The 25,502-nt window shown below is 37.3% G+C and overlaps 2 protein-coding genes across 5 annotated transcripts in view; one reads left to right on the top strand and one right to left on the bottom strand.

Moving 5' to 3' along the window:
* vps28 (VPS28 subunit of ESCRT-I) overlaps nt 1-25,502 on the top strand; it is a 968,134-nt gene that overhangs the window by 812,408 nt on the left and 130,224 nt on the right. The gene's annotated exons all lie outside the window — the stretch shown is intronic.
* samd12 (sterile alpha motif domain containing 12) overlaps nt 1-25,502 on the bottom strand; it is a 191,800-nt gene that overhangs the window by 108,919 nt on the left and 57,379 nt on the right. For all 4 annotated transcript variants that reach the window (XM_079829184.1, XM_079829183.1, XM_079829182.1 and 1 more), the window contains exon 4: nt 387-527. In XM_079829184.1, the coding sequence (XP_079685310.1) occupies nt 387-527 (141 nt within the window). The remainder of the gene's footprint in view (nt 1-386; nt 528-25,502) is intronic.

Genomic DNA, 25,502 nt, shown 5'->3' with positions numbered 1-25,502 from the left:
ATCTATCATTCATCCATCCATCTATCATTCATCCATCCAGTTTAAAAATTCTCTCGACAGACTTTGCTTTTCTAATTAAAAATTACACGTATACGCATTTCTTTGAATTTCTATTAATCCAAAAACTTTTTTGTCTTTTTTACTAAACCAAGTGAAAACAAGACCTCCAGAAGCCAGGACAGACGTCATCATCACACACACCTCACCACATTAAGGCAGTTTCAGCAAAATACACAAATCTTCATTAAACCGGTTGATAAAAGGATAGAGTAATCCCTTAATTAACATCAGTGAGGGCAGGGTTAAGGAGAAGCGTGTCTAATGAACTGAGTGTGTGGAGGTCTGCAGGCGCAGAGCTGTATGTGTGTGTGTGTGTGTGTGTGTACCTTGCGTGAGCAGCTGCAGGGTTCGGACTTCTTCTCTGACGCGGAGCTGGAGAACCTGCTGGAGGATGAACTGTCTCTGACTCTCCTGCATGATGCCCATCCGCTCCAACTTCCTGTCAGTGAGCCTCATCAGAGCCCGACCTGCACACACACACACACACACACACACACACATGAACCCAGACCGGGCTTTACAAAGAAAAATGCATTCCATATTGCACATTTAGGAATAATAAAACGGCATAACTCATTTAAATCACAGCTATAAATGTCCTTTATTATCCAGGCCCTTGTGGAAAAAACGGATCGAGTATTATAATAACCTAACAAGAATATATCGTAATTAGTGAATTTTTCCTCCAGCTAGAAACACGATCAAGGTCAGATGAAGTTCACTGCCATTTTTAATCATCGCCTCACGAATACGCTCCTCATATCTGTGCTGATAAAACTCATAATCGTGCCAGCATTTGTGCACAATAAAGTTAAAGCCATCGCACTCTCACAGGTGCCCAAGCAGAAAGCAAACTAATGCATTCACACCGCCATGGCAATTGTTAATTCGGTTGTTTTTTCGTGAAAGAGAGCAAGCGTGGTATCATTATCTGTGAAGAGGACGGTATTCAGATGGAGCAGGGTGATTATGCTGCATTATGAGTGTGGATGCTCGGCTCCTGTCACTCGCTCCAGTAATGGCGGAGTGTTTAAAGCGCAGCATGTCTCCGGTGAAGGGGAAAGCGCCGCAGAACTGGGGGAAAATCCTCTAAAAGCCAGCCAAACAAACAATATCACTGACCCTTACCCACTGGACAACATTTCATGCGGCAATGCATAAAAATGCAAACTAAAAGGACAAAGAGGAACAAATAGGAAACATTAAGTAGCACTATTCATCAGTAAACTACAGCCGGGGGAAATCAGTCAATTACAATAATGGAAAAGGCATGAAAAAAGGTAAAAAATGCTGGTTTGTGCTTAAAACATGATAAATGAAAACACTTCAGGACATAACAATATGGATTTTTTTTCCCCTGCGCTTTTCATGCCAACTGTTTCTGGCTCCATCACAAATATAATAAACGCTTTTTTCCCTGTAATAATGCTATGTTTACATGTGTAGTATACTGGTAAATAATAAAGTACTTTTAATTTTTTTAAATTAAGTAATAATAAAAGAAATGTATTATTATAAATAAATAAATAAATAAATACATAAAAAATAATATATATCTATAAAATAAAAATCTAAATTATTAAAAAATTTAAAATGACTATTATTAAATAAGTTAATATATATATACTTAATCTTAATTTATTTTTTATTTTAAAAAATAAAAATACATTAAAACTGTTTTTTATTTAGTTAAAATATATTTTTATTAAAAAAATAAAAATAATAAATTAACTTGTAAATGTAAATTTTTATATATACATATATTAACTTATTTAAAACATATTTTTATATTGACTTAATTTTAATTTATTTTTAATAAAAATAAATGAAGATCAAGTTGATATATAATTAACTTATTTAAAAAAGTAATAATTCAAATGTAAGTTTATATATATATATATATATATATATATATATATATATATATATATATATATATATATATATATATATAAAATTATAATTATTGAATCATAATTTATTTAAATTTGTATTTTTTTATATATGTATATGTGTATATATATATATATATATATATATATATATATATATATATTATAATTATTATTAATTTTCTTTTAACTTAAGTTTATATATAAATAAAATAAGCAACATTTGAAAAGTTAGTTAAGTTAACCAATTAACTTTAAATTATGTATATATTTTTAAAAACTATATTATTTACCAATATACTTCATCTATAGACATAGCAGTATCATAGTTATAAATTGATATTGGAAAATTGAAAATTATAGAATTATAAAAATTTGTTTATAACTATTCAAACTATTCGAACTGATATTAATCACAAATCACTCAGCAAAACGAATGTTAACAAATACAACATTTGATTTCCACAATGCATTAGTAAATGTTGAAATTAACATGAACTAAAATTAATAAATGTTGTCATTCTTAGTTCATGTTAACACTTGTATAGGTGTTACCATAATAATAATAACAACAAGCAGCCATTTTCGGGGCCAAGCGCAAAGAAGAAGACAAGACATGTCAAAATGGCTGGCAGTGTCAGATCAACAGCAGCAATGAGCAAATAAACACATTTTAAGATGATTTTAGGCAAAAAAGCTGAAAAATGCATTGTAGTCTATGGGAATTTCATGTTTCGTTTTATTACAGCACAACCCCACAATTTTTTAATGTGTCCTCGGAGTGAGCCCATACATGCATGTGTCAATTTTGGTGAAAATATCTCATTTAGTTTTGGAGTTATAGACATTTATATGAAAAAACACGTAAAAAATGACTGACACCTGACTTTGATTGGATTTTACTACCCTTTACAATCAATATTTTACTATCAAACTAGCGGTTTCGAAGATATATCAGCTAACGTTTTATATTACCACGCTGGACAAACCAAGTGGCAAGTCTGGTATCGTTGGACTTGGCAAGGATTCAGGAGACAAAAAAAGTCACTCCCATGAAAATAAGTCAACCACACCCAAAGGTATAAGCATTTGAAAAACAAAAAATCCACTAGGTGGCGCTGTTTGTTTAGAAACTTCTCAGGCTCCTTCAGGTTCTCGTGCTGATGACCCATACCGAGTTTCGTAACAATACGTTCATGCGTTCATAAAATACAGCATTTTAGCACAATTCAAAATGGCAGACAGACAAAATGGACGATATGGTAAAATTGGACGTCCCGAATCTAACGATCGAACGTTTATGATTTTTTGGACAAACGGTTCAGAAGTTGCAAGCAAAAACAGAAATGAGTGATGATAAAGCATAGAACTTCAAATGATCTTATATTGTTCAGTTAAATGTAAGTGTTTTGAGGACATTGAGATCATATTGATTTCGGGGGGGACGGGTACCCACCAGATTTCGTCATGAGTCCTTTTGTACCCACCACTTTTTTATTTTTTATTTTTTAACCTCGAGTTCAATTTTGCGGTGAAGCATTGCTGACACACACATATTATTTTTTCCACTCAATTGTGTCGTAATAACGATATCTTATGTCGTTTTAACTACATCTTTTCTCATAATAACGAGATCTTATGTCGTTTTAACGACATCTTTTGTTGTAAAAACGTTTGAAAAGCAGAAGCAAGCTCCGTAAAATAGGCTCTTCCGCTGCCTGTATCAGTGGCAGTGCCCATAACACGAAATTGTTGTAATGTATTGATGTAGCCTATACAGTTCTTAACAGCCATGGGTAGCAGGAGCCATGGACCGCTCATGATTTAGCGTAATGACGGACCCCGGTGCAGCCACAAATATCATAATTATCTATAGGCTAGGCCTACTGTAAATTGAGACATTCAAGAAATGTATTAAAAAGAAAGACGCTTTCAGCCTTACTCAAAGTAGAGCCCTACATTTCTGCCCGAGCCCGACGGGCCCCGACTTTTTTACGCCCTAGGGCCGGGCTTCGGGCCAATTTTCCAGTCATAGCCTACCTCAGACGCGGGCCGGGCTTCGGGCTTTTTTAGGCTATAGGACGGCGCTATGCAACACGCATCGCCGCAAATGAGTAAAGCAAGCCAACACGCAAACTGCCACAAGTGAAACTGAAAATAAGCTAAGTTTTAGATGCTCAAAAGCACAATCATCTTCATTAAAATTAATGAGACTAAATGCTCTTACCAGTGTTTGGGTCGCTCGTTCTCCTAATGCGGTCTTTGATGTTGAAAAGAGCTGATGAATAAAATACTCATATCGGTTGATTTCGTTGACATGAACTCCGTTAAATGTGCATATAGCACGGGAATTGAAGATCGGATATATATTCATTTCGCGGAGAGGTGTAGCCTAAGGTAAGACAACCAGCATGTTTTTTATTTTTAATTATTTGTTTACGTAGATTGTGTAGCCCGTTTTGTTTGCGCGCGCCGTTGCGATCTGCCTGCCTCATCTTGTCAAAAATGCCTTTTTACTGTGATGGTGGTGATAATAGGCTAAACGTTTAAACGATGCTTTAAGTGTTTTTTATGGATTTAATAAGCAAGACAAGTCAAGTGTTGATTTCAGAGGCTAAAGTGTTGGGTTAACTCACTGTCGGCCGCTGGCCGCTTGGTCGTCACTTTAAAAAGCAAAAACTTTAGTTTAACAAACATTAAATGCTTTAAACATTTTTCTAAATTAACTTAATAAAGAAACAAAACGAAATATATCTCCTTTGACATTAAAAACAAAACTGAACTATTTTAATGGCTGTAACTAATGTGTAATAGGGAGGATAAAAAAAAACACAGGCTCCAGTGGGACTCTGATTATGAAGTGGTAAAAAAAATTGCAAAAATGAAAAATATTAAAGAATTCGCGGGGCGCTTTCGTCGGCATGAGTAAGATAGGCTATAAGACCCGCAATATGTCTCTCATCTGACATTTTTATTTATTTACATTAGTAAGCTGCAGGACATAGTCTTTCAAAACATGACCTGCGCGAAAGAGAAAAAAAAAATTTACCCAGCACTTCTGAAAATGCACTTCTGAATGCGTCTCTGTCCCCAGCACATTTCAAACCAAACTGACGCCCATGATTGAGATATATTAACTGGAAAACAAGAGTAAGAACAGGATTCTTTTGCACTGAAAACATTGTTGTCTTTCTCTCTAAAGAAATTGACGTCTAAGTCGAAAAATCCTTTTCATTTCTGATCAACTCCAACTGTATCATTTTGACGCCATCCATATTTCTAAACAGAATATCTGAGCACAGATGGGCTTCTTTAGTCATGGAACATTAGAAGCAGAAAATTGGAGTATGTGTGAGGCGTGTGGGTTGAGGTGATCGGGGTGAGGTATTTTAGTGTGTTGGTCGAGTGCCAAACTACCCCTTCATTTGGCTGAAACGCCTCAATGAGGAACAGAAACTCAGCGTGTCTCTCTCTGAATCACTGCCACGAGTGAGAAGATGAGTCAAAGAGAGGAGAGGAGAGTGTGAAAACAGGGAAGAAAGAAAAGAAGAGGAGAAGACGTGATGGGAAGAGAGTTACAAATGTGAGAGCATGAGAAGAAATGGGATAGGTGCCTTTCTAAACAAGTAACGGTCCAATAAAAAAATTTCAGATGCAACTTCTTCGCAGGAAGAACGGGTCAGCGGGAGACGGCTGGCTCACAAGATAAGGAGGAAAAGGAACGGAGAAATATTGTGTACACAAGACATGTTGGCCATCTATTGTGCAAATGACACTAATGCTTCCACAGAAATATATTCAATATTTCCCGAAAAATACCCTGAAAGCTAGCCAAATTAAACATTTTAGCACTTTTCCGTAATGCATTATTCATCAAGTAAATATGTTTGTTGTGTGTTTTAATGCATTGCACTCTCTAAAGGTGTGTTCAATAAATAGATAATGCATTATAACTGTGGTTACAATTATTCACGAGACCATACAATGCATTATAAGGCATAATTTATGCATTGAAATACTTTTATAATGCATTATATATAATGGTTTTAAAGTAAAGCCTGTGATGCGAGGAAAAATTAGAAATTTACCAGTAAACTACAAAAAAAATATATAATAAATCATAATACTGCATGTCGGTAAAATTATTATAATGGACAAAACAAAACAACACAGTGCTACTACAATGAGTGTTTAAAAGTCGGCTTGTCTTTTCGCAATTACGACGTCGATCCGAGTGAAACGCTTCTCAAACAAGAACAAATGTAGGGCGGGGCTTGATTCTGTCTGTGGGGAATTGATTGGATGGTTGTGGTTTGCTATTGGTGGATCTTGTGTGAGTGACAGGTTGTCCCGCCCTCGTCATCAGAGAAGAGATGCAAGAGGGAGGGGAAAATATTCAGGCTATCAATGGATATATGGAACGAGAGAGGGAGCGATAGAACAGTGGAACGATAGAATGAATGATCGATAGAACGAACGATAGAACAATAGATAGATGGAACAATAGATCGACACAATGGATATATGGAACGAGAGCGAGCGATAGAACAGTTGAACGATAGAATGAACGATCGATAGAATGACAGAACGAACGATGGATCGATAGAATGATAGATAGATGGAACGATGGAGCAACAGAACAATGGATAGATGGAACGAACGATGGTTCGATAGAACAGTGGATCGATAGAATGCTAGATGGAACAATATATCGACAGAACAATGGATAGAAGGAACGAGAGAGGGAGCGATAGAACAGTGGAACGATAGAATGAACGATCGATAGAACGAACGATAGAACAATAGATAGATGGAACAATAGATCACCACAACAATGGATATATGGAACGAGAGCGAGCAATAGACAAGTGGAACAAAAGAATGAACGATCGATAGAATGACAGAACGAATGATGGATCGATAGAACGATAGATAGATGAACAATGGAGCAACAGAACAATGGATAGATGGAACGAACGATGGTTCGATAGAACAGTGGATCGATAGAATGCCAGATGGAACAATATATCGACAGAACAATGGATAGAAGGAACGAGAGAGGGAGCGATAGAACAGTGGAACGATAGAATGAATGATGGATAGAACGAACGATAGAACAATAGATAGATGGAACAATAGATCGACACAACAATGGATATATGGAACGAGAGCGAGCGATAGAACAGTTGAACGATAGAATGAACGATCGATAGAATTACAGAACGAACGATGGATCGATAGAATGATAGATAGATGGAACGATGGAGCAACAGAACAATGAATAGATGGAACGAACGATGGTTCGATAGAACAGTGGATCGATAGAATGCTAGATGGAACAATATATCGACAGAACAATGGATAGAAGGAATGAGAGAGGGAGCGATAGAACAGTGGAACGATAGAATGAACGATCGATAGAATGACAGAACGAACAATGGATTGATAGAATGATAGATAGATGGAACGATGGAGCAACAGGACAATGGATAGATGGAACGAACGATGGTTCGATAGAACGGTGGATCGATAGAATGCTAGATGGAACAATATATCAACAGAACAATGGATAGAAGGAACGAGAGAGGGAGCGATAGAACAGTGGAATGATAGAATGAACGAACGATAGAACAATAGATAGATGGAACAATAGATCAACACAACAATGGATATATGGAACGAGAGCGAGCGATAGAACAGTTGAACGATAGAATGAACGATCGATAGAATGACAGAACGAACAATGGATTGATAGAATGATAGATAGATGGAACGATGGAGCAACAGGACAATGGATAGATGGAACGAACAATGGTTCGATAGAACGGTGGATCGATAGAATGCTAGATGGAACAATATATCGACAGAACAATGGATAGAAGGAATGAGAGAGGGAGCGATAGAACAGTGGAACGATAGAATGAACGAACGATAGAACAATAGATAGATGGAACAATAGATCAACACAACAATGGATATATGGAACGAGAGCGAGCAATAGACGATAGAGAAGAGATGCAAGAAGGAGGGGAAGATATTCAGGCTATCAATCATATCTTTCTACATTGGCTGCCATTTAAAACTAGTTGTGCGTTCTGATGAAATAAAACGTTTGCAAGCAAATATGCCATTATACTAGTATAATAGCTGGATTGCACATATGTGAGACATCAGGGCAGATAAATTCACTCTTTCTCCCTGTGGTAGCTGGACTGGCATACTCGTCTCCGGTCCTGATGAATGGACTCTCTCCCTCCACCCCGGCTCTGTCACTCCAGGGATCTGTCCCGTCTACATGTGAACCAAAAGCCTGGCTAATTACTGCTGCAACAGCCAGGAGGGATGACAGGCAGAAGGAAAGGAAAGAGGGGTGGCTCTGGGGCCTATAAAGATGGAAATTAACCTCAATTTCTCAGACAAAACTCTCTTGGTGAAGAAGCAGGACTGCACTGAGGCTGCTCGGACTGAAGGAAACTCCTCAGGTGATACTGTAGCATACTTCACATAGTTTAACCGCAGCTGCATTCATGAGTCCTGAGAGGACCTTTCATTCTCTCTCTCTCTCGCTCTCACACACACACACACACACACACACACACACACACACACACACACACACACACACACACACACACACACACACACACACACACACACACACACACACACACACACACACACACACAGGCTGGCTGGCAGGCTGATTAGTATCCCCTCAAACTAACGCAGAGACTAAGTGCATGACTGCCAAGTACGTCCCTACACAGATCCATACAGAGTTCCATCCAACAGGCCAGATTATGCTGCCAAATTACCTCCTTTACATGATGAGGACCAGAGTCAAACGGAAAAATGCCTGTGAGAACAGAATGTTAAATCTGTGATGAATCTGATGCTGAACAGAAATTCCCTGTAAAAAAAACTATACAAAATAATTATCTAGATAGAACGATATATAGATATAATGATTGATAGATGGAACAAATTATATAATGAACGATAGAACAAACGATTGATAGAGCGAATGATCGATAGGTGGAACGTATGATAGAATGAACAACGGATAGATGGAATGATTGATAGATGATAGATAGATGGAACAAACGATATAATGAACGATAGAACAAACAATTGATAGAGCGAATGATCGATAGGTGGAACGTATGATAGAATGAACAATGGATAGGTGGAATCATAGATAGATGGATGGATGGATAGATGGACCAAATGATATAATGAACGATAGAACAAACAATTGATAGAGCGATTGATCGATAGGTGGAACGTACAATGAAACAAACAATGGATAGATGGATAGATAAAATGATAGATGGAACGCTAGAATGGTGGATTGACAGAATGATGGATAGATTGAATGATATATAGATGGATGATAGATGGAACAAACAATATAATGATCGATAGAACAAACGATTGATAGAGCGAATGATCGATAGGTGAAACGTACGATAGAACGAACAATGGATAGATGGAATGATAGCTAGATGGATGGATAGATAGATGGAACAAACGATATAATGAACGATAGAACAAACGATTGATAGAGCGAATGATCGATAGGTGGAACCTACGATAGAATGAACAATGGATAGATGGATAGATACAATGCTAGATGGAATGCTAGAATGGTGGATTGACGGAACGATGGATAGATGGAATGATATATAGATTGATGGATAGATGAAACAAACAATGTAATGAACGATAGAACAAACGATTGATAGAGCGAATTATCGATAGGTGGAACGTACGATAGAATGAACAATGGATAGATGGATAGATACAACGCTAGATGGAAAGCTAGAATGGAGGATTAACAGAACGATGGATAAATGGAATGAAATATAGATGATAGATAGATAGAACAAACAATATCATGAAAAATAGAACAAACGATTGATAGAGCGAATTATCGATAGGTGGAACGTACGATAGAACGAACAATGGATAGATACAATGATAGATGGAACGCTAGAATGGTGGATTGACAGAACGTTGGATAGATTGAATAATATATAGATGGATGGATAGATGGAACAAACAATATAATGATCGATAGAACAAATGATTGATAGAGCGAATGATTGATAGGTGGAACGTACGATAGAACGAACAATGGATAGATAAAACGCTAGATGGAACGCTAGAATGGAGGATTGACAGAACGATGGATAGATGGAATGAAATATAGATGGATAGATAGATGGAACAAACAGTATCATGAATGATAGAACAAACGATTGATAGAGCGAATGATCGATAGGTGGAACGTACGATAGAACGAACAATGGATAGATGGATAGATACAACGCTAGATGGAACGCTAGAATGGAGGAATGACAGAACGATGGATAGATGGAATGATATATAGATGGATGGATAGATGGAACAAACAATATCATGAATGATAGAACAAACGATTGATAGAGCGAATTATGGATAGGTGGAACGTACGATAGAATGAAAAATGGATAGATGGATAGATACAATGCTAGAATGGTGGATTGACAGAACGATGGATAGATGGAATGACAGATACAACGATAGATGGAACACTAGATGGAACGCTAGAATGGTGGATTGACAGAACGATGGATAGATGGAATGATAGATGGATAGATACAAGGATAGATGGAACGCAAGAATGGTGGATTGACAGAACGATGGATAGATGGAATGATAGATGGATAGATACAACTATAGATGGAACGCTAGAATGGTGGATTGCCAGAACGATGGATAGATGGAACGATAGATAGAAAGATGGAATGATGGATCAACAGAACGACAGACTGATAGAATCAGACTCCTTAACTCTTGACCCATCAGGATCATAACACACACTGGACAGAATATCACTCAGCACAACCCACTGTAGATAAACACACATTATATACACATTTATTTATCATACAGCATCTATTGCACTTTGGATTTCAATTTTTCAATCTGTGAATAATATTTTATACTGTACATTGTATATTATTATTACTATTATAGCGTAATGTATATTGTTTAGTGTATGTTTAGTGTATATTGTTTAAAGTATATGTATATTGTAAGTATGTGTATATTGTTTAAAGCTGTGAGAACTACACTCACATTGTGTAAATTATTTATTGTTTATTGTAGAGTTTACTGTGCTGTGAGTAATTGTGGGCGCATCAGTGTAATCTGATGCTGCTTTAAATGTTGTACATGTCATGTCATGACTACCATGTTGCTCGGAACTGCACCTAAGAATTTCACCTACTGTTGCACTTGTGCATATGTAGAGTGACAAATAAAGTGATTTGATTTGATTTGATTTGATAGAACAATAGACAGATAGAATGATTGATAGATGGATGGATAGATGGAACAAACTATAGAATGAACGATCAATATAACAAATGATTGATAGATGGAACGAGAGAGGGAGCAATAGAACGCTGGATCGATAGAATAAACAAATGATAGAACGAACGATAGATAGATGGAACAATAGATCAACACAACAATGGATATATGGAATGAGAGAGGGAGCGATAGAACAGTGGATCAATAGAATGAACGATCAATAGAATGACAGAACAAATGATAAAACAATAGATAGATGTAACGATGGAGTGACAGAACAATGGATAGATGGAACGAACGATGGTTCGATAGAACAGTGGATCGATAGAATGCTAGATGGAACAATATATCGACAGAACAATGGATAGATGGAACGAACGATGGTTCGATAGAACGGTGGATCAATAGAACAGTGGATCGATAGAACGAACGAACGAACGAACGAACGAACGATAGAACAATAGATACATGGAACAATAGATCGACACAACAATGGATATATGGAATGAGAGCGGGAGCGATAGAACAGTGGAACGATAGAATGAACGAATGATCGATAGAATGACAGAACGAACTATGGATCGATAGAATGATAGATAGATGGAACAATTGAGCAACAGAACAATGGATAGATGGAACGAACGATGGTTCGATAGAACAGTGGATCAATAGAACAGTGGATTGATAGAACGAACGAATGATAAAACGAACGATAGAACAATAGATACATGGAACAATAGATCGACACAACAATGGATAGATGGAACGGCAGAGGGAGCGATAGAATAGTGGAACGATAGAATGAACAAACGATCGATAGAATGACAGAACGAACGATGGATAGATAGAATGATAGATAGATGGAATGATTGAGCAACAGAACAATGGATAAATGGAACGGACGGTGGATCGATATAATGATCGATGGAACAATAGATCGACGTAACAATGGATAGATGGAACGAGAGAGGGAGAGATAGAACAGTGGAACGATAGAACAAACGATGGAGAAATAGAATGATAGCTGGACAGATGATAGATATATCTATAGATGAAGAATAGATAGAACAATAGATGATAGATGGAATGATGGATGGATATATAGAATGATAGAACGATAGATGGACAGATGGAACGATGGATCGAAAGGACGATGGATAGATAGAAATAATAAATGGATAGATGGAACGGTGGATGGATGGACCTGACATAAAAGAAGAGGAGGCGAGTCCTGCAGTGGCTTATCTTCAGTGCTCCAAAAGTTTCCAGGACGTCCCTAGAACAACTTAATGAGCCCAAATCAGCTGAAGGAGATTGAACTGATATCATTATTTAGACTGAGCTCATATCGATCTCGCGATCAGAGGACAATAGCATTCAGCATTTAATCAAAGGAGGGCAGATAGAGAGAGTTACACAGATGAAGATGCTCAGCTGTTAGCCATTCTTCTACTAAACGACTTCAAGGACTAAAATCAGCTCAAGTGTGTAAATGTTCTGTTCATATCCACATCCACGCTTAATATGAAGAGACGACGCCATTTTAGGCACTGAGGCGTAATCAACATACTGCAGTTCCAGCCTGACTGGTTCAGCCAATGGCGTGAGTTTGGGGGTGGGGCTTAAGCTGGATAGACCAATAGCAGACAGGCAGGAGTGTTTCAGAAACCTGTTTAATCATAAAGGCCTTTGCACACTGAGTCCGAAATTCGCATGCGAAATTTTCTCACGTCAAAAAATAAATTCGACCTCATGTTATGTCAATTACACTTGCACACTGCCTCCGAAACTTTCGTCCGTCAAAAAAAAATTCGGAACAGGTACGATTTTCTGCGTTTTTTGCATCCGTTTTAGCCATCTACAGTGCTGATGCCCAACCTAAAACTGGTGAATGAATCGCCAGTGCTCAGATACCTACAATTATATATACAAATTTGAGTGTATCAAAAAAACTACACATATTATTATATTATTATTATAATAATCACAGCTATAATTATAGCACACCAAGTCCCTGTAAACCGTGTGTGTGTGTGTGTGTGTGTGTGTGTGCGCATCCATACCTTTAGACATAGGCTGTCAGTCTCTGTTCAGGATAAATTGTTTCACGGAAATTTGTGGTCTTCTTTTTAATATGTGGCTCCAGTATCGCTAGCAAAGCATTAAACGGAGCCACTGACATTCTAAAGTAAACTTTGAATCGGTCTGGATAATCCCGCAACGCTCCTTGATAAGGAGGTGGAACTCTCCTTCCTCTCTACGCGATCGCAGAAGTGGATGGACCCAATATTTCCTCTTTTTCATTTTTTAAGAGAGAGGACAAAAAAAATCATCCTCACTACTTGAAGACGGCATTTTGTGTTGTTTTGCGGGTTTTTTTCGTATCGCATTCATTAATACGCATCGGACTAAGTGTGCAAGGTCTCTGTGCGAGACGAATTTTTCGGATCACGAATATGAAAAAACGCATGCGAAAATTTCTGACTCAGTGTGCAAAGGCCTTAAAGGGTTAGTTCACCCAAAAATGAAAAATCTGTCATTAATTACTTACCCTCATGTCGTTGGACACCCGTCAGACCTCCGTTCATCTTCAGACACAAATGAAGATATTTTAGTGTAAATCTGATGCTCTGAAAGGCCTCCATTGGCACAATGGCACTTTACACTCTCAAGACCCTTAAAAGACACTAAAGACGTCGTTACAAAGTCCATCTCACTACAGTGGTTCTAAAATAACTTTATGAATCGGCGATAATAGTTTTTGTGCGCAAAAAAACCCTAAATAACGACTTACATAGTGATGACGATTTCAAAACACGGCCTCATGAAGCTTCGAAGCGTTATGAATCAGTGAGTCGAATCATGATTCGGATCGCGTGTCAAACCGCCAAACTGCTGAAATTTGGCGATCCAAACTGCTGAATCGACTCACCGATTCATAACACTTCGAAGCTTCATGATGCCTTGTTTTGAAATCGTCATCACTATGTAAGTCGTTATTTAGGGTTTTTTTGCGCACAAAAAATATTATCGCCGATTTATAAAGTTATTGTAGAACCACTGTAGTGAGATGGACTTTGTAACAACGTCTTTAGTGTCTTTTAAAGGTCTTGAGAGTGTAAAGTGCCATTGTGCCATTGGAGGCCTTTCAGAGCATCAGATTTACACTAAAATATCTTCATTTGTGTCTGAAGATGAACGGAGGTCTGACGGGTGTCCAACCACATGAGGGTAAGTAATTAATGACAGAATTTTCATTTTTGGGTGAACTAACCCTTTAATCGTGGCTCTAATTTCACTGTAGCACTCGTAAAATGTACTTGGGACCAGGCACGGCGTTATGGGCTATGACCCACACACTTTTCAACTGGCCCACCCAAAACTGTTCTTCAAAAAAAAAAAAAACTTTTAATACTGGCCTATTTTAATTTTGTCAAGATTAATTAAAAATCTGCAAATAAGCTCATAATTTGTGGCAAAATAGTTTAAATGTTTAGTTTTCAAAACAATTTTTAAAAGTATGTCTATTTTGATGTTTCTGCGAATAGTAGCCGTGTTTCCATTACAGATTTGCACAAAACTTTTGTGATATTTTCTAAATGTCGATAAAAAACTATTGCGAAATGACAGTTTCCATTAACCGATGTTATGCGACTAAAACTTTTTTTTTTCCCTCTCGCAATAAGTCATTCCAAAAATTATGCCACGGATGTTGGTAGGTTTATGTATAGGCTATCCATAATACATAATTATTATTATCCAATTAAACATGAATGGCAAGGAAAGCGCCTTATCCTACTTGAGCGTTTGTGCTGTAGTGTTTCTCCCTCAGATCTGCTTCAAGGTTTTGATAAATTGTGGCATGTCTTTGTTTAGAATCCAGTATTCCTGTAATTCTGTAGTCTTTTATGAGTTTAATAAAGAACTCGTCTTCTTCTGTCCGCGTCAGAAAGATCGATGCTGCGGTGACGCATATATCTGCCACATATTTTTTTCCACTCAATTTTGTCGTAATAACGAGATATGTTGTTAAAATAGACTGGATTTTCCCCTTAATTAGGCCTATAGTGTAACAACTTAAAATAGCCAACTCCGTCATTTATGGTATTGTAGCTTGTCAATGTGCAACGTGTTGTAGAATATTTAAGTTGATTTATTATTTAGTTGCGTATTTGTTTATTATTATTATTATTACTAGGCTATGTGCATATTTATTTAGAACATTTAGTTAATTACCGTACCCAAGTTGGGACATCGTGAAAGACTGGGACAGTAGCTGTGTGACACTGAGCATTATGAATGAGCGCGGCGTGTCTTTCCACATGACATGAGATACTACAGCACAACTCAATGCTTCGCCGCAGGCCTCCATTTCCCCTGAATGTAAATCTCCAGCATTATCAAGATGCTCATTACACTCCATGCAGAAAAACGCGAGCCATCCGCTCTATATGCCAACCACTCACCTTCACATCCATCAGAACACGACCATTTCCTCTTTTATTGCTTCTAACCGCTATAAAACGCTTGCGGAGCGAGTGATCACAGTCGGATTATTAATTGTTAATGTGGCCATCAAAAGAGTAACGCCATACACCCGTTCCCCCATCCCTCGGAATCCTTCAAAACACCAAAATTGCAGTAGTTTCATTCAGGACAACATCACCACAATTCAATCTGATCTTTCCTCTCCATCCTTCTCCACAGAATACTGAAAAATTGATCTGATGGCTCTGAATTGCATCCCTGCGGAACACTGCAATTTCAGATGCTCATACCTCATCATCCCGCTCGCGGAAATCACGGCGGATCCTGAGGGCTGAAGCCGTGCTGATCTGTGAAGACGTCGTGCTGAATCCCAAACACACCCGCAAGCCCTTGGATTCAGAGCTCTGGGGCGGCGTTATATTGGGATTATTCAGACTTCACTTTACTGACCCTTTTATTATTACAGCAAAAATCAGATGTTTCTCATACCAGAGGGTCAAAAAATCATTATTTCATCATACAAGAATGCAAGAGGATTCAGTCTCAGATGAGTAGTATCGATAGTAGTGGCCAATATTTGTTTTTAAAGGGTCATGAAACCTTCGCTATGACTAATGAGTGTTGAGCATCATAGAAATCAATTGTTACCATCCATTCGTTTTGATTGTTGGAGAAAACTAGTTAATTTTAGACATTTTTTACGCTATATTCAACTTCCGGGTATAAATTCATCTTTGTATCAATGTCACAGAATGTTTTCGTACTATAGTAACGAGATGACTCATCGGTGTCTCATAATTATTCATGAGTCTACGTGTCCTTATCCAATGAGAAGAGGCCTCGCTTAACTATTCATGAGTCTGCGTGTCCTTATCCAATGAGAAGAGGCCTCGCTTAACTATTCATGAGTCTGCGTGTCCTTATCCAATGAGAAGACGACATGCTTAATTATTCATGAGTCTGCGTGTCCTTATCGAATGAGAAGAGGCCTCGCTTAACTATTCATGAGTCTGCGTGTCCTTATCCAATGAGAAGAGGCCTCGCTTAACTATTCATGAGTCTGCGTGTCCTTATCCAATGAGAAGAGGCCTCGCTTAACTATTCATGAGTCTGCGTGTCCTTATCCAATGAGAAGAGGCCTCGCTTAACTATTCATGAGTCTGCGTGTCCTTATCCAATGAGAAGACGACATGCTTAATTATTCATGAGTCTGTGTGTCCTTTTCCAATGAGAAGACGGCTTGCTTAATGATTCATGAGTCTGCGTGTCCTTATCCAATGAGAAGAGGCCTTGCTTAATTATTCATGAGTCTGTGTGTCCTTATCCAATGAGAAGAGGCCTCGCTTAACTATTCATGAGTCTGCGTGTCCTTATCCAATGAGAAGAGGCCTCGCTTAACTATTCATGAGTCTGCGTGTCCTTTTCCAATGAGAAGAGGCCTCGCTTAACTATTCATGAGTCTGCGTGTCCTTATCCAATGAGAAGAGGCCTCGCTTAACTATTCATGAGTCTGCGTGTCCTTATCCAATGAGAAGACGACATGCTTAATTATTCATGAGTCTGTGTGTCCTTTTCCAATGAGAAGACGGCTTGCTTAATGATTCATGAGTCTGCGTGTCCTTATCCAATGAGAAGAGGCCTTGCTTAATTATTCATGAGTCTGCGTGTCCTTATCCAATGAGAAGATGCCTCGCTTAATTATTCATGAGTCTGCGTGTCCTTATCCAATGAGGAGACGACTCGTTTAATTATTCACAAGTCTGCTTGTCCTTATCCAATGAGAAGTCAACTCGATTAATTATTCATGAGTCTGCGTGCCCTTATCCAATGGGAAGATGACTCGCTTAATTATTCATGAGTCTGCGTGCCCTTATCCAATGAGAAGATGACTCGCTTAATTATTCATGAGTCTGCGTGTCCTTATCCTATGAGAAGACAACTCACTTGATTATTCATGAGACTGCGTGCCCTATCCTATGAAAAGATGACTTGTTTAATTAATCATGAGTCTGCATGTCCTTATCCAATGGAAAGATGCCTTGCTTAATTATTCATGAGTTTGCGTGTCCTTATCCAATGAGAAGACGATTCGCTTAATTATTCATGAGTCTGCGTTTCTTTATCCAATGAGAAGACGACTCGCTTAATTATTCATGAGTCTGCGTGTCCTTATCCAATGAGAAGATGACTCGCTTAATTATTCATGAGTCTGCGTGTCCTTATCCAATGAGAAGATGCCTCGCTTAAGAACATGCAGACTCATGAAAAATTAAGCAAGGCATCTTCTCATTGGATTAAGACATGCAGACTCATGGATAATTAAGCAAGGCCTCTTCTCATAGAATACGGACATGCAGACTCATGGATAATTATCCTATGAGAAGAGGCCTCGCTTAATTATTCATGAGTCTGCGTGTCCTAATCCAATGAGAAGAGGCCTCACTTAACACAGCAGCATGTGTTGATTGACAGGCTCTTCAAACAGTGAGATTGCATTCAGCAAGTGAGAGATGCATTAATGGATCAAAAACGAGTGTTTGTTTTTGCTTTGCAAGAGTTTCTGCGTTGCATTAGTTCTCTTCAGTAGATCCTGAGTCTTCACACAAACGCGATTCATCCAAACTGTGAGTGTAACCGCTCTTTACGGCCCATTATCCAATCAAACGGCTCATAAAACTGATGTCAGTCAGTCACCTGTCACCCCCTCCACTCCGCCATTAAACCACGCCCACTTTTATAGCATTTTTCAAAACTGTGGTGAAAACTGACGGCTGCTGAAAAAGGGGGTTATTACCCTAAACTTGAACGAAACACTAAACTAAGGTATTTATCTGACAAAATTATTTGGCAAAATGATAGAGTTACAGTTTTTATAGGCATAGAAAAACAACAGAGAAAAGCACACATTGACTACAACATAATCAGTTATTAATATTTTGCTGGTTCTCTCTTGATTTTGCATGTTTTCATGATTACGAGCACAATTTGGCATCATTGCGTTATCACAAATAAAGCAATATTGCTTACAAAATCTTTAAAGAGGTCCTTGATTATGATCTGACTTTAGCTTTAGTGAGTGTGTAGCGTCGCTGTTTGAGCATAAACAACATCTGCAAAGTTACGACGCTCAAAGCTCAAAGCAAAGGGAGATATTCTCTTTCACAGAAATCTCTTTTTAAGGACTACAACAAACGGCTGGTAGGGACTACAGTGAGTTAGTGACATCACAACCCTATCATTTACATAAGCCCCGCCCCCGGGAACATGTGGAGAAGAGGAAGAGTTGCTGTAGTCGAGTCGTCTTTCACATTTATTGATACAGTACGAACACAAACGCAAAAGCATTTCATAACGCAAGATGACATCATCAGTAATAACCGTAATCACACTAAACTATCCCTGTTCTCTCTTCATCAGCAGATATAATCTGGCTCATCTTACCCCACACCAGCGCTTTATAGATTATCATGACAAGATATGCTAATCGATGACCTGAAGATGGTTAACTCATAAACTCATCAACTATCCCTTCAGAAGCGTCCTGTCTCGTTCTACATGTCGTCTCTTCTTCTAGAGTCTCTCCATCATTGTCCGACTAAAAGCCTGAACATTTTCTGTAATTTTCAGTGTGAGCGCGTGAGGTCATCAGAGCTGCTAACATGAGCTCTTGAAGCTCCGCCCTCTTCCTGAAAGGGGGCGGGAGCAGCAGCTCATTTGCATTTAAAGGGACATAGACAAAAACTGTGTGTTTTTTTCTCACCCTCAAAAAGTGACCATTTTAACATGATTTAACACCAGCAGTCTAAAGGCCACTTCAACTCATGTTAACTATAACTATAGTTTTACAAATATATAAGAATAACAGTCCACACCACAAATATAATGATAACGACAGAGAGAAATGTTGATGTTAGAATCACTTTCACAATGATTGTTTCCAGCAGATAAACGATAGAAACACAGACAGCCAATCAGAATCCATCTTGCTTTAATAGCTCGAGCATTTAAAGCGACAGATAACAAAACTGTGGCCCTTATAATAAACAGAACGATATTGTATATTGGTCACAATATTCCTCATTATAATAATTAATACGCAGAATAAAAGGGCGTGGCCTGGTTGAGTTAGTTAGTCGTGTGTTGAAACTGCCGGTTATGGTAAGGGGCGGGACATTTCCCAAACACCAATCACAACACACTGCTCCAGCCGACCAATCAGAGCACAGTGTGCTTTACAGAAGGAGGGGCTTCATAGAGACAGAGCGTTACTGACAGACTGGGAAGAGAGGAGCCGCAACAATGGAGAATATGAGGAAAATGTGTTTTTGAACATTGGAGTCGAGCCCAAAATCAAGGGCATAATATGGAATCCTTAAGGTCTATTAATATCTTAAAAAAAGAGGCATTTCAACAAACATCAGATGTCCCATTTTACAGCATGTAACTAAAATATACATAAATCCGCTCTGATGAAAATGTCAGCTGAACTATCAAACTGCACAAGTCCATAAAAAAGCCCATATATTACGCCAGGACCACCAGTGTGCCGTCTGATGGGAGTCTCCTTTACATGAGTTGTTTATAACTCTTATTAAAGTCGAATAAATAAACCCAATGTCTCACACACCCAGTGTTCCCTGGACTGATTCGGGCAGCGCTGGGCCAGAACTGCTGCTCAGAGACACTGACCGTCCACTGAGACACCAGAAGAGCCAGATTACTAGCCACATCCCAGCTGGATTCATTTATCCTGTCAGACTTTCCTTTCTTTGCTGTAAAACCGCAGAGATCGAGCCAACGATCCTGAAACAGGAGGATTCAGATCTGAAGATGCGGCCATCAGCTCCCACACCGGAGCGAACATTTTCATCATTGCTGTGAAACCCGCTTCAAAAATAGTCTAGAAGCAATTTTCACTCAGAAATTGCAAGTAAATTTCTCAAACAGTTACAAAAGAAACAGCAAGTAACAGGGAATTAAGCGTGAAATTCTGGAATAGAACTGAAATATTATTTTCTTGCTAAAATGCACTCCAATAAACTGATTTTTTGAAGTTGTAAATAAAACCGTATCAGCTTTATAACACCGTCAAAGTCAAAGTGCCCAATTCAGTTTTTTCTGCTCAAATACAATATTTTGTTGTGTTTGTTCTTTGTCTTTTAAAATGTGACTGAATAAGTGACACTCCTAAATTGACCTACATGACTAAAACACCGTCCTGGTTTAAAAAAAAAAAAAAAAGTTTATATATATAGTATATATATATATATATATTAGGGATGCCACAATTCTCAATATAATATTGAACCGTTCACCTTCACGGTTCAATACGCGCTTGTGAATTGCGGTTTTTCGGTTTTGCATTTAATTAATTATTTTTCTACAAATTCTATCATTTGCCTCCATCCCAATATACTGAACAACGCGACATACATTCACATCACAGGTTAGTGGTGGAGTTATACTCACAGAACACTAGAGTTATTCACAATCACCAAAGTTCATGATTTGCGTGCGTTTTAAAGCCTTGCCGGCTCATTCGCGTGCGCGGTTTTAACATGCGCTTTTCCGAGCGCGCGCACTAAACGCCTGTCAAACATGAGATTACTGGACTCAGTAGTCGTCTTACTGCGCTAATACTGTCAAATACACACAAGGTTAACATAAACACAGTCGGTTATGTCTAAAGTGAAAGTAAAATCGGCGCGTGTCTGATGCACACAGGTCTTACATTGACAGCAGTGCAGCCTATAGTGAACACGCTGTCCCTAAAGGGACAGTTCACCTCTAAAATTATGTCATTATTTACTCACTCTAATATTGTTCCAAACCTGTATTTATTTCTCATTTTTGAGTGAACTATCCATTTAATGTTAATACAACAACAAAGGACAAAGAGAAAATCACTCACTGCTCTTGACTGAAAACCTTAATACAGTAGCTTTAATAAGAATCAGTGTAGATTTTATAGTGAAGTCTATGTAGTGTTTTATTTTTACATTTATTCATTCAATTTCATACTTAAATGCTGTATATATATATATATATATATATATATATATATATATATATATATATATATATATATATATATATATATATATATATATATATATATATATATATATATATATATATACATACATACATTATAGTATTCAATACACAATACACACAAAAACTATTCTCGCCGATTCATAAAGTTATTGTAGAACCACTGTAGTGAGATGGACTTTGTAACGACGTCTTTAGTGTCTTTTAAGGGTCTTGAGAGTGTAAAGTTGAGCCAATGGAGGCCTTTCAGAGCATCAGATTTACACTAAAATATCTTCATTTGTGTCTGAAGATGAACGGAGGTCTGACGGGTGTCCAACCACATGAGGGTCAGTCATTAATGACAGAATTTTCATTTTTGGGTGAACTAACCCTTTAATAACATTAAACACTTCACAGTCTTCACTAAATTATAAATTAAATATAGATGAATCATTACTAAAGCTACAAAAGTTACTCTACTCTTTCTTTTGATTATCATTAATGACATATATAATTGCGTTAAAGTCCACATTAAATTAAAATATGAAATAAAAAAATTCAAAATAATATAAAATATTGAATGAGGTCTAACGCCTCTGCGTCGCACTATTCTCTCTTTATTAATTTACACAGTAAAACACGACTCAATTATTATTATTACACTGATCGAAAAACAAAAACAACATAAATGCAATGATTCGGCTGATTTAACCGTCATGAGAAGATTAGATTTTTTTTCACAACCTGTCATTCAAAGTCTTCCGATCTTGTGTTCAGATATGAGAATGATTAGTTTAGAAAAGAGCACAACGGTTCATGAATGAATATCCAGTTATCTATTATATGTCTAACAACATCTGGATGCGTAACAGGCATTAATTGGTGTGTGCTCATGACCCTACTGTGCCGAGGCTCATGGGATTGATGAGTGTTTGCACTCCAGCCCAGAGTTTGACTGTATCCGGCGGAGCAGTCGTTCTCTCTTATCTTCTCCGTATATTACACCGAAAGAGAGCACCTTCTCCCCTGATTACACCTACGCTATCAGAAATATGTGCTTAACTCATTTACCAAAGCGCTCGCTGCCTCTGTCTTTGTAATTACTGCAGATTAGGGACTAATATCTAATTATGCCTTAATATGCTTTAATGCATTTTTAATGACAGCTCGGTGTTCCAGTCAAACTCTCGGAGCGATTTGGGAGAATCTCAACGGTTAGGGTTTATCTTACGCTCTGGTTCAAATGGAAACAAACGACACTAGTAACTAATTAGGTTGCTTAATAGTCCGTAATGTAGTGTGCTCGCAAAGCTATACATGAGGCTGGATTGATGAAAAGCATGTCAAGAGTTTGCAAATCCGTCGGAATTTCCTAAAACATGATCTGATGAAGACATAAAGATACCTGCACATCCACTGGAGGTTTTTAAAATCCTTCCGAAACAATTGAAAATAATCAAATAAGAGTAGCTCCCGTTCATTGTGTTTGTAACACTGGAGATCTGGCTCTGGTCCATCTCTGTTTACTGTAATAAAACATGTTACGCTACGCATGATGGGACCGGAGATGGATGCAAATTGCATTGTGTGTCTAATTGGTAAGGCCGCATGTTTATGAACGGATTCCTGTTAATTATTACTGGATCATCAAATCGAGCAGCTTGCATATTTTATTCATAAATTATGGCTAATTGGATCTCGCCTCACCCTAACGCAAATCACATTCACAATCCTTACAGTCAAACTACACTGTAAAAAAAATCCCTGTAAAATTTACGGTAAAAAAGCGGCAGCTGTGGTTGCCAGAACTTTACCGTAAAAAATAGGGCAGTAACGTTTTTGGGTTTTTAGGGACAGCACCATATAATTTAAAGGTTTATAATGTAATAATTACGGTTAAAAAAATGTTTTATTTTACAGTTCAAAACCGTATAATTTAAAGGTTTATAATGTAATAATCACAGTTAAAAAAAAATATTTTACAGTTCAAAATCGTATAATTTAAAGGTTTATAATGTAATAATCACGGTTTAAAAAAAAATGTTAGTTCAAAACCGTATAATTTAAAGGTTTATAATGTAATAATCACGGTTAAAAAAATTTTTTTACAGTTCAAAACCGTATAATTTAAAGGTTTATAATGTAATAATCACGGTTAAAAAATATATATTTTACAGTTCAAAACCGTATAATTTAAAGGTTTATATTGTAATGATTAAGTTTACACTGTAAACAATTTACAGTAAATAAAAACATATTTCATTAACTGAAAAAATGTTAAATTACCAACCTATTGAAATACTAATATCTGTTATGTACCTTTGATATATACTGACAACCACCAATCACATTGGAGATGAGAGTCACATGATCAATCAAAGCTAATCACAAGCAGCTTTTAAGAGGACAATCCTAATATATAGAAGAGCTCAGAGTCATTCACACACACACTAAACACCATCATGGTAAAACACGTGAAATTTAAAAAATGCAATAAACATTAATTTAACAACATCAGATGTAACATAAAACCCTAATGTACATAACTGATTAGAAAAAACAAAGAAGAAACATAGTTATTGCAATGAAAATACATCAAATGTGAAGTGTCACGCTGGGAATTCTGGGAATGTCAATTTACGGGTTTTCACTGTAAATTACACAATGACTTGTTCTTTTTCACTTCCAAAAACTGTAAATTTAACGGTATTTTACTGTAAAATTAAATGAAATGTAAGGTAAGATCTATTACAGTTATTCACCGTATATAGTACGGAAACTTTCTGGTAACCAATTAACTGTTTTTCACCGTAGTATTTTTACAGTAAAATACCGTTAAAATCACAATCATTTTTTACAGTGTAGAACGGACATAACTTTACTTTAGCCAGCATTACTCCTGACCAGGGGCGTCACTCGGCCCGTCTGAGGAGGGCTTTAGCCTCCCTAATTTCTCACCCAGCCCCCCAAAAAATGTGCAATGAACTTCTTAATCTGTTCACTAATTCATGATCGCCTCAGTCCTCTTTAAAACTCAAAGGAAACCGGCGACAGGCTTTTATTTGTGTCTTTGTTATCCAGCGTGTTCCTCAATGCAGGGGACAATGTGTGCATTTATTGATAGATTTATGAAATCTGCATCTGTGTAGCTCTTTGTCATAAGTGCAGTTTACATGATATGATGCAGGAGCAAATCAAGACGGTTTCTATCCACATAATTCACATTTATTTTATGAAATTCCTTTCATCTAAATGGCATTAGACTTTGTGACTTTTCCTGCTCTTGCTATACTTCATACTTAAGTGCAATAAAATTGCTAATAATTTGTCATTTTATAATAAACCCAAAAGCAAAACCCGTGAAAAGAACTGCAATGGGAGTGTAAGGAGCGGATGAGTGCTCCTCTGCTGCCATCCACTGGTTATAGTGGTCATTTCATATTTTCATGTTGAAAGTGTGTTTGTTTTCCAGCAGGTGACAGAAATCCTCCACTAAAGCACATTTCCCATGATATCTCCATGAATGAAAATAATAAATGGAGATCTTTAAAGTTATATGTGTTTTTACAAAAAAGAAATGTACCCACATATTGCTAGAAATCTAGAAAATGACAGTAATATAAAGTTAATCTATTTTCTTAATAAATATTAGCTGGTTATTTAAAA

This window comes from Gobio gobio, assembly GCF_949357685.1.
Source record: "Gobio gobio genome assembly, chromosome: 11".
NCBI lineage: Eukaryota > Metazoa > Chordata > Actinopteri > Cypriniformes > Gobionidae > Gobio > Gobio gobio.
Note: the sequence above shows the minus strand (reverse complement) of the source record. Positions and strands in the feature narration are given on the sequence as shown.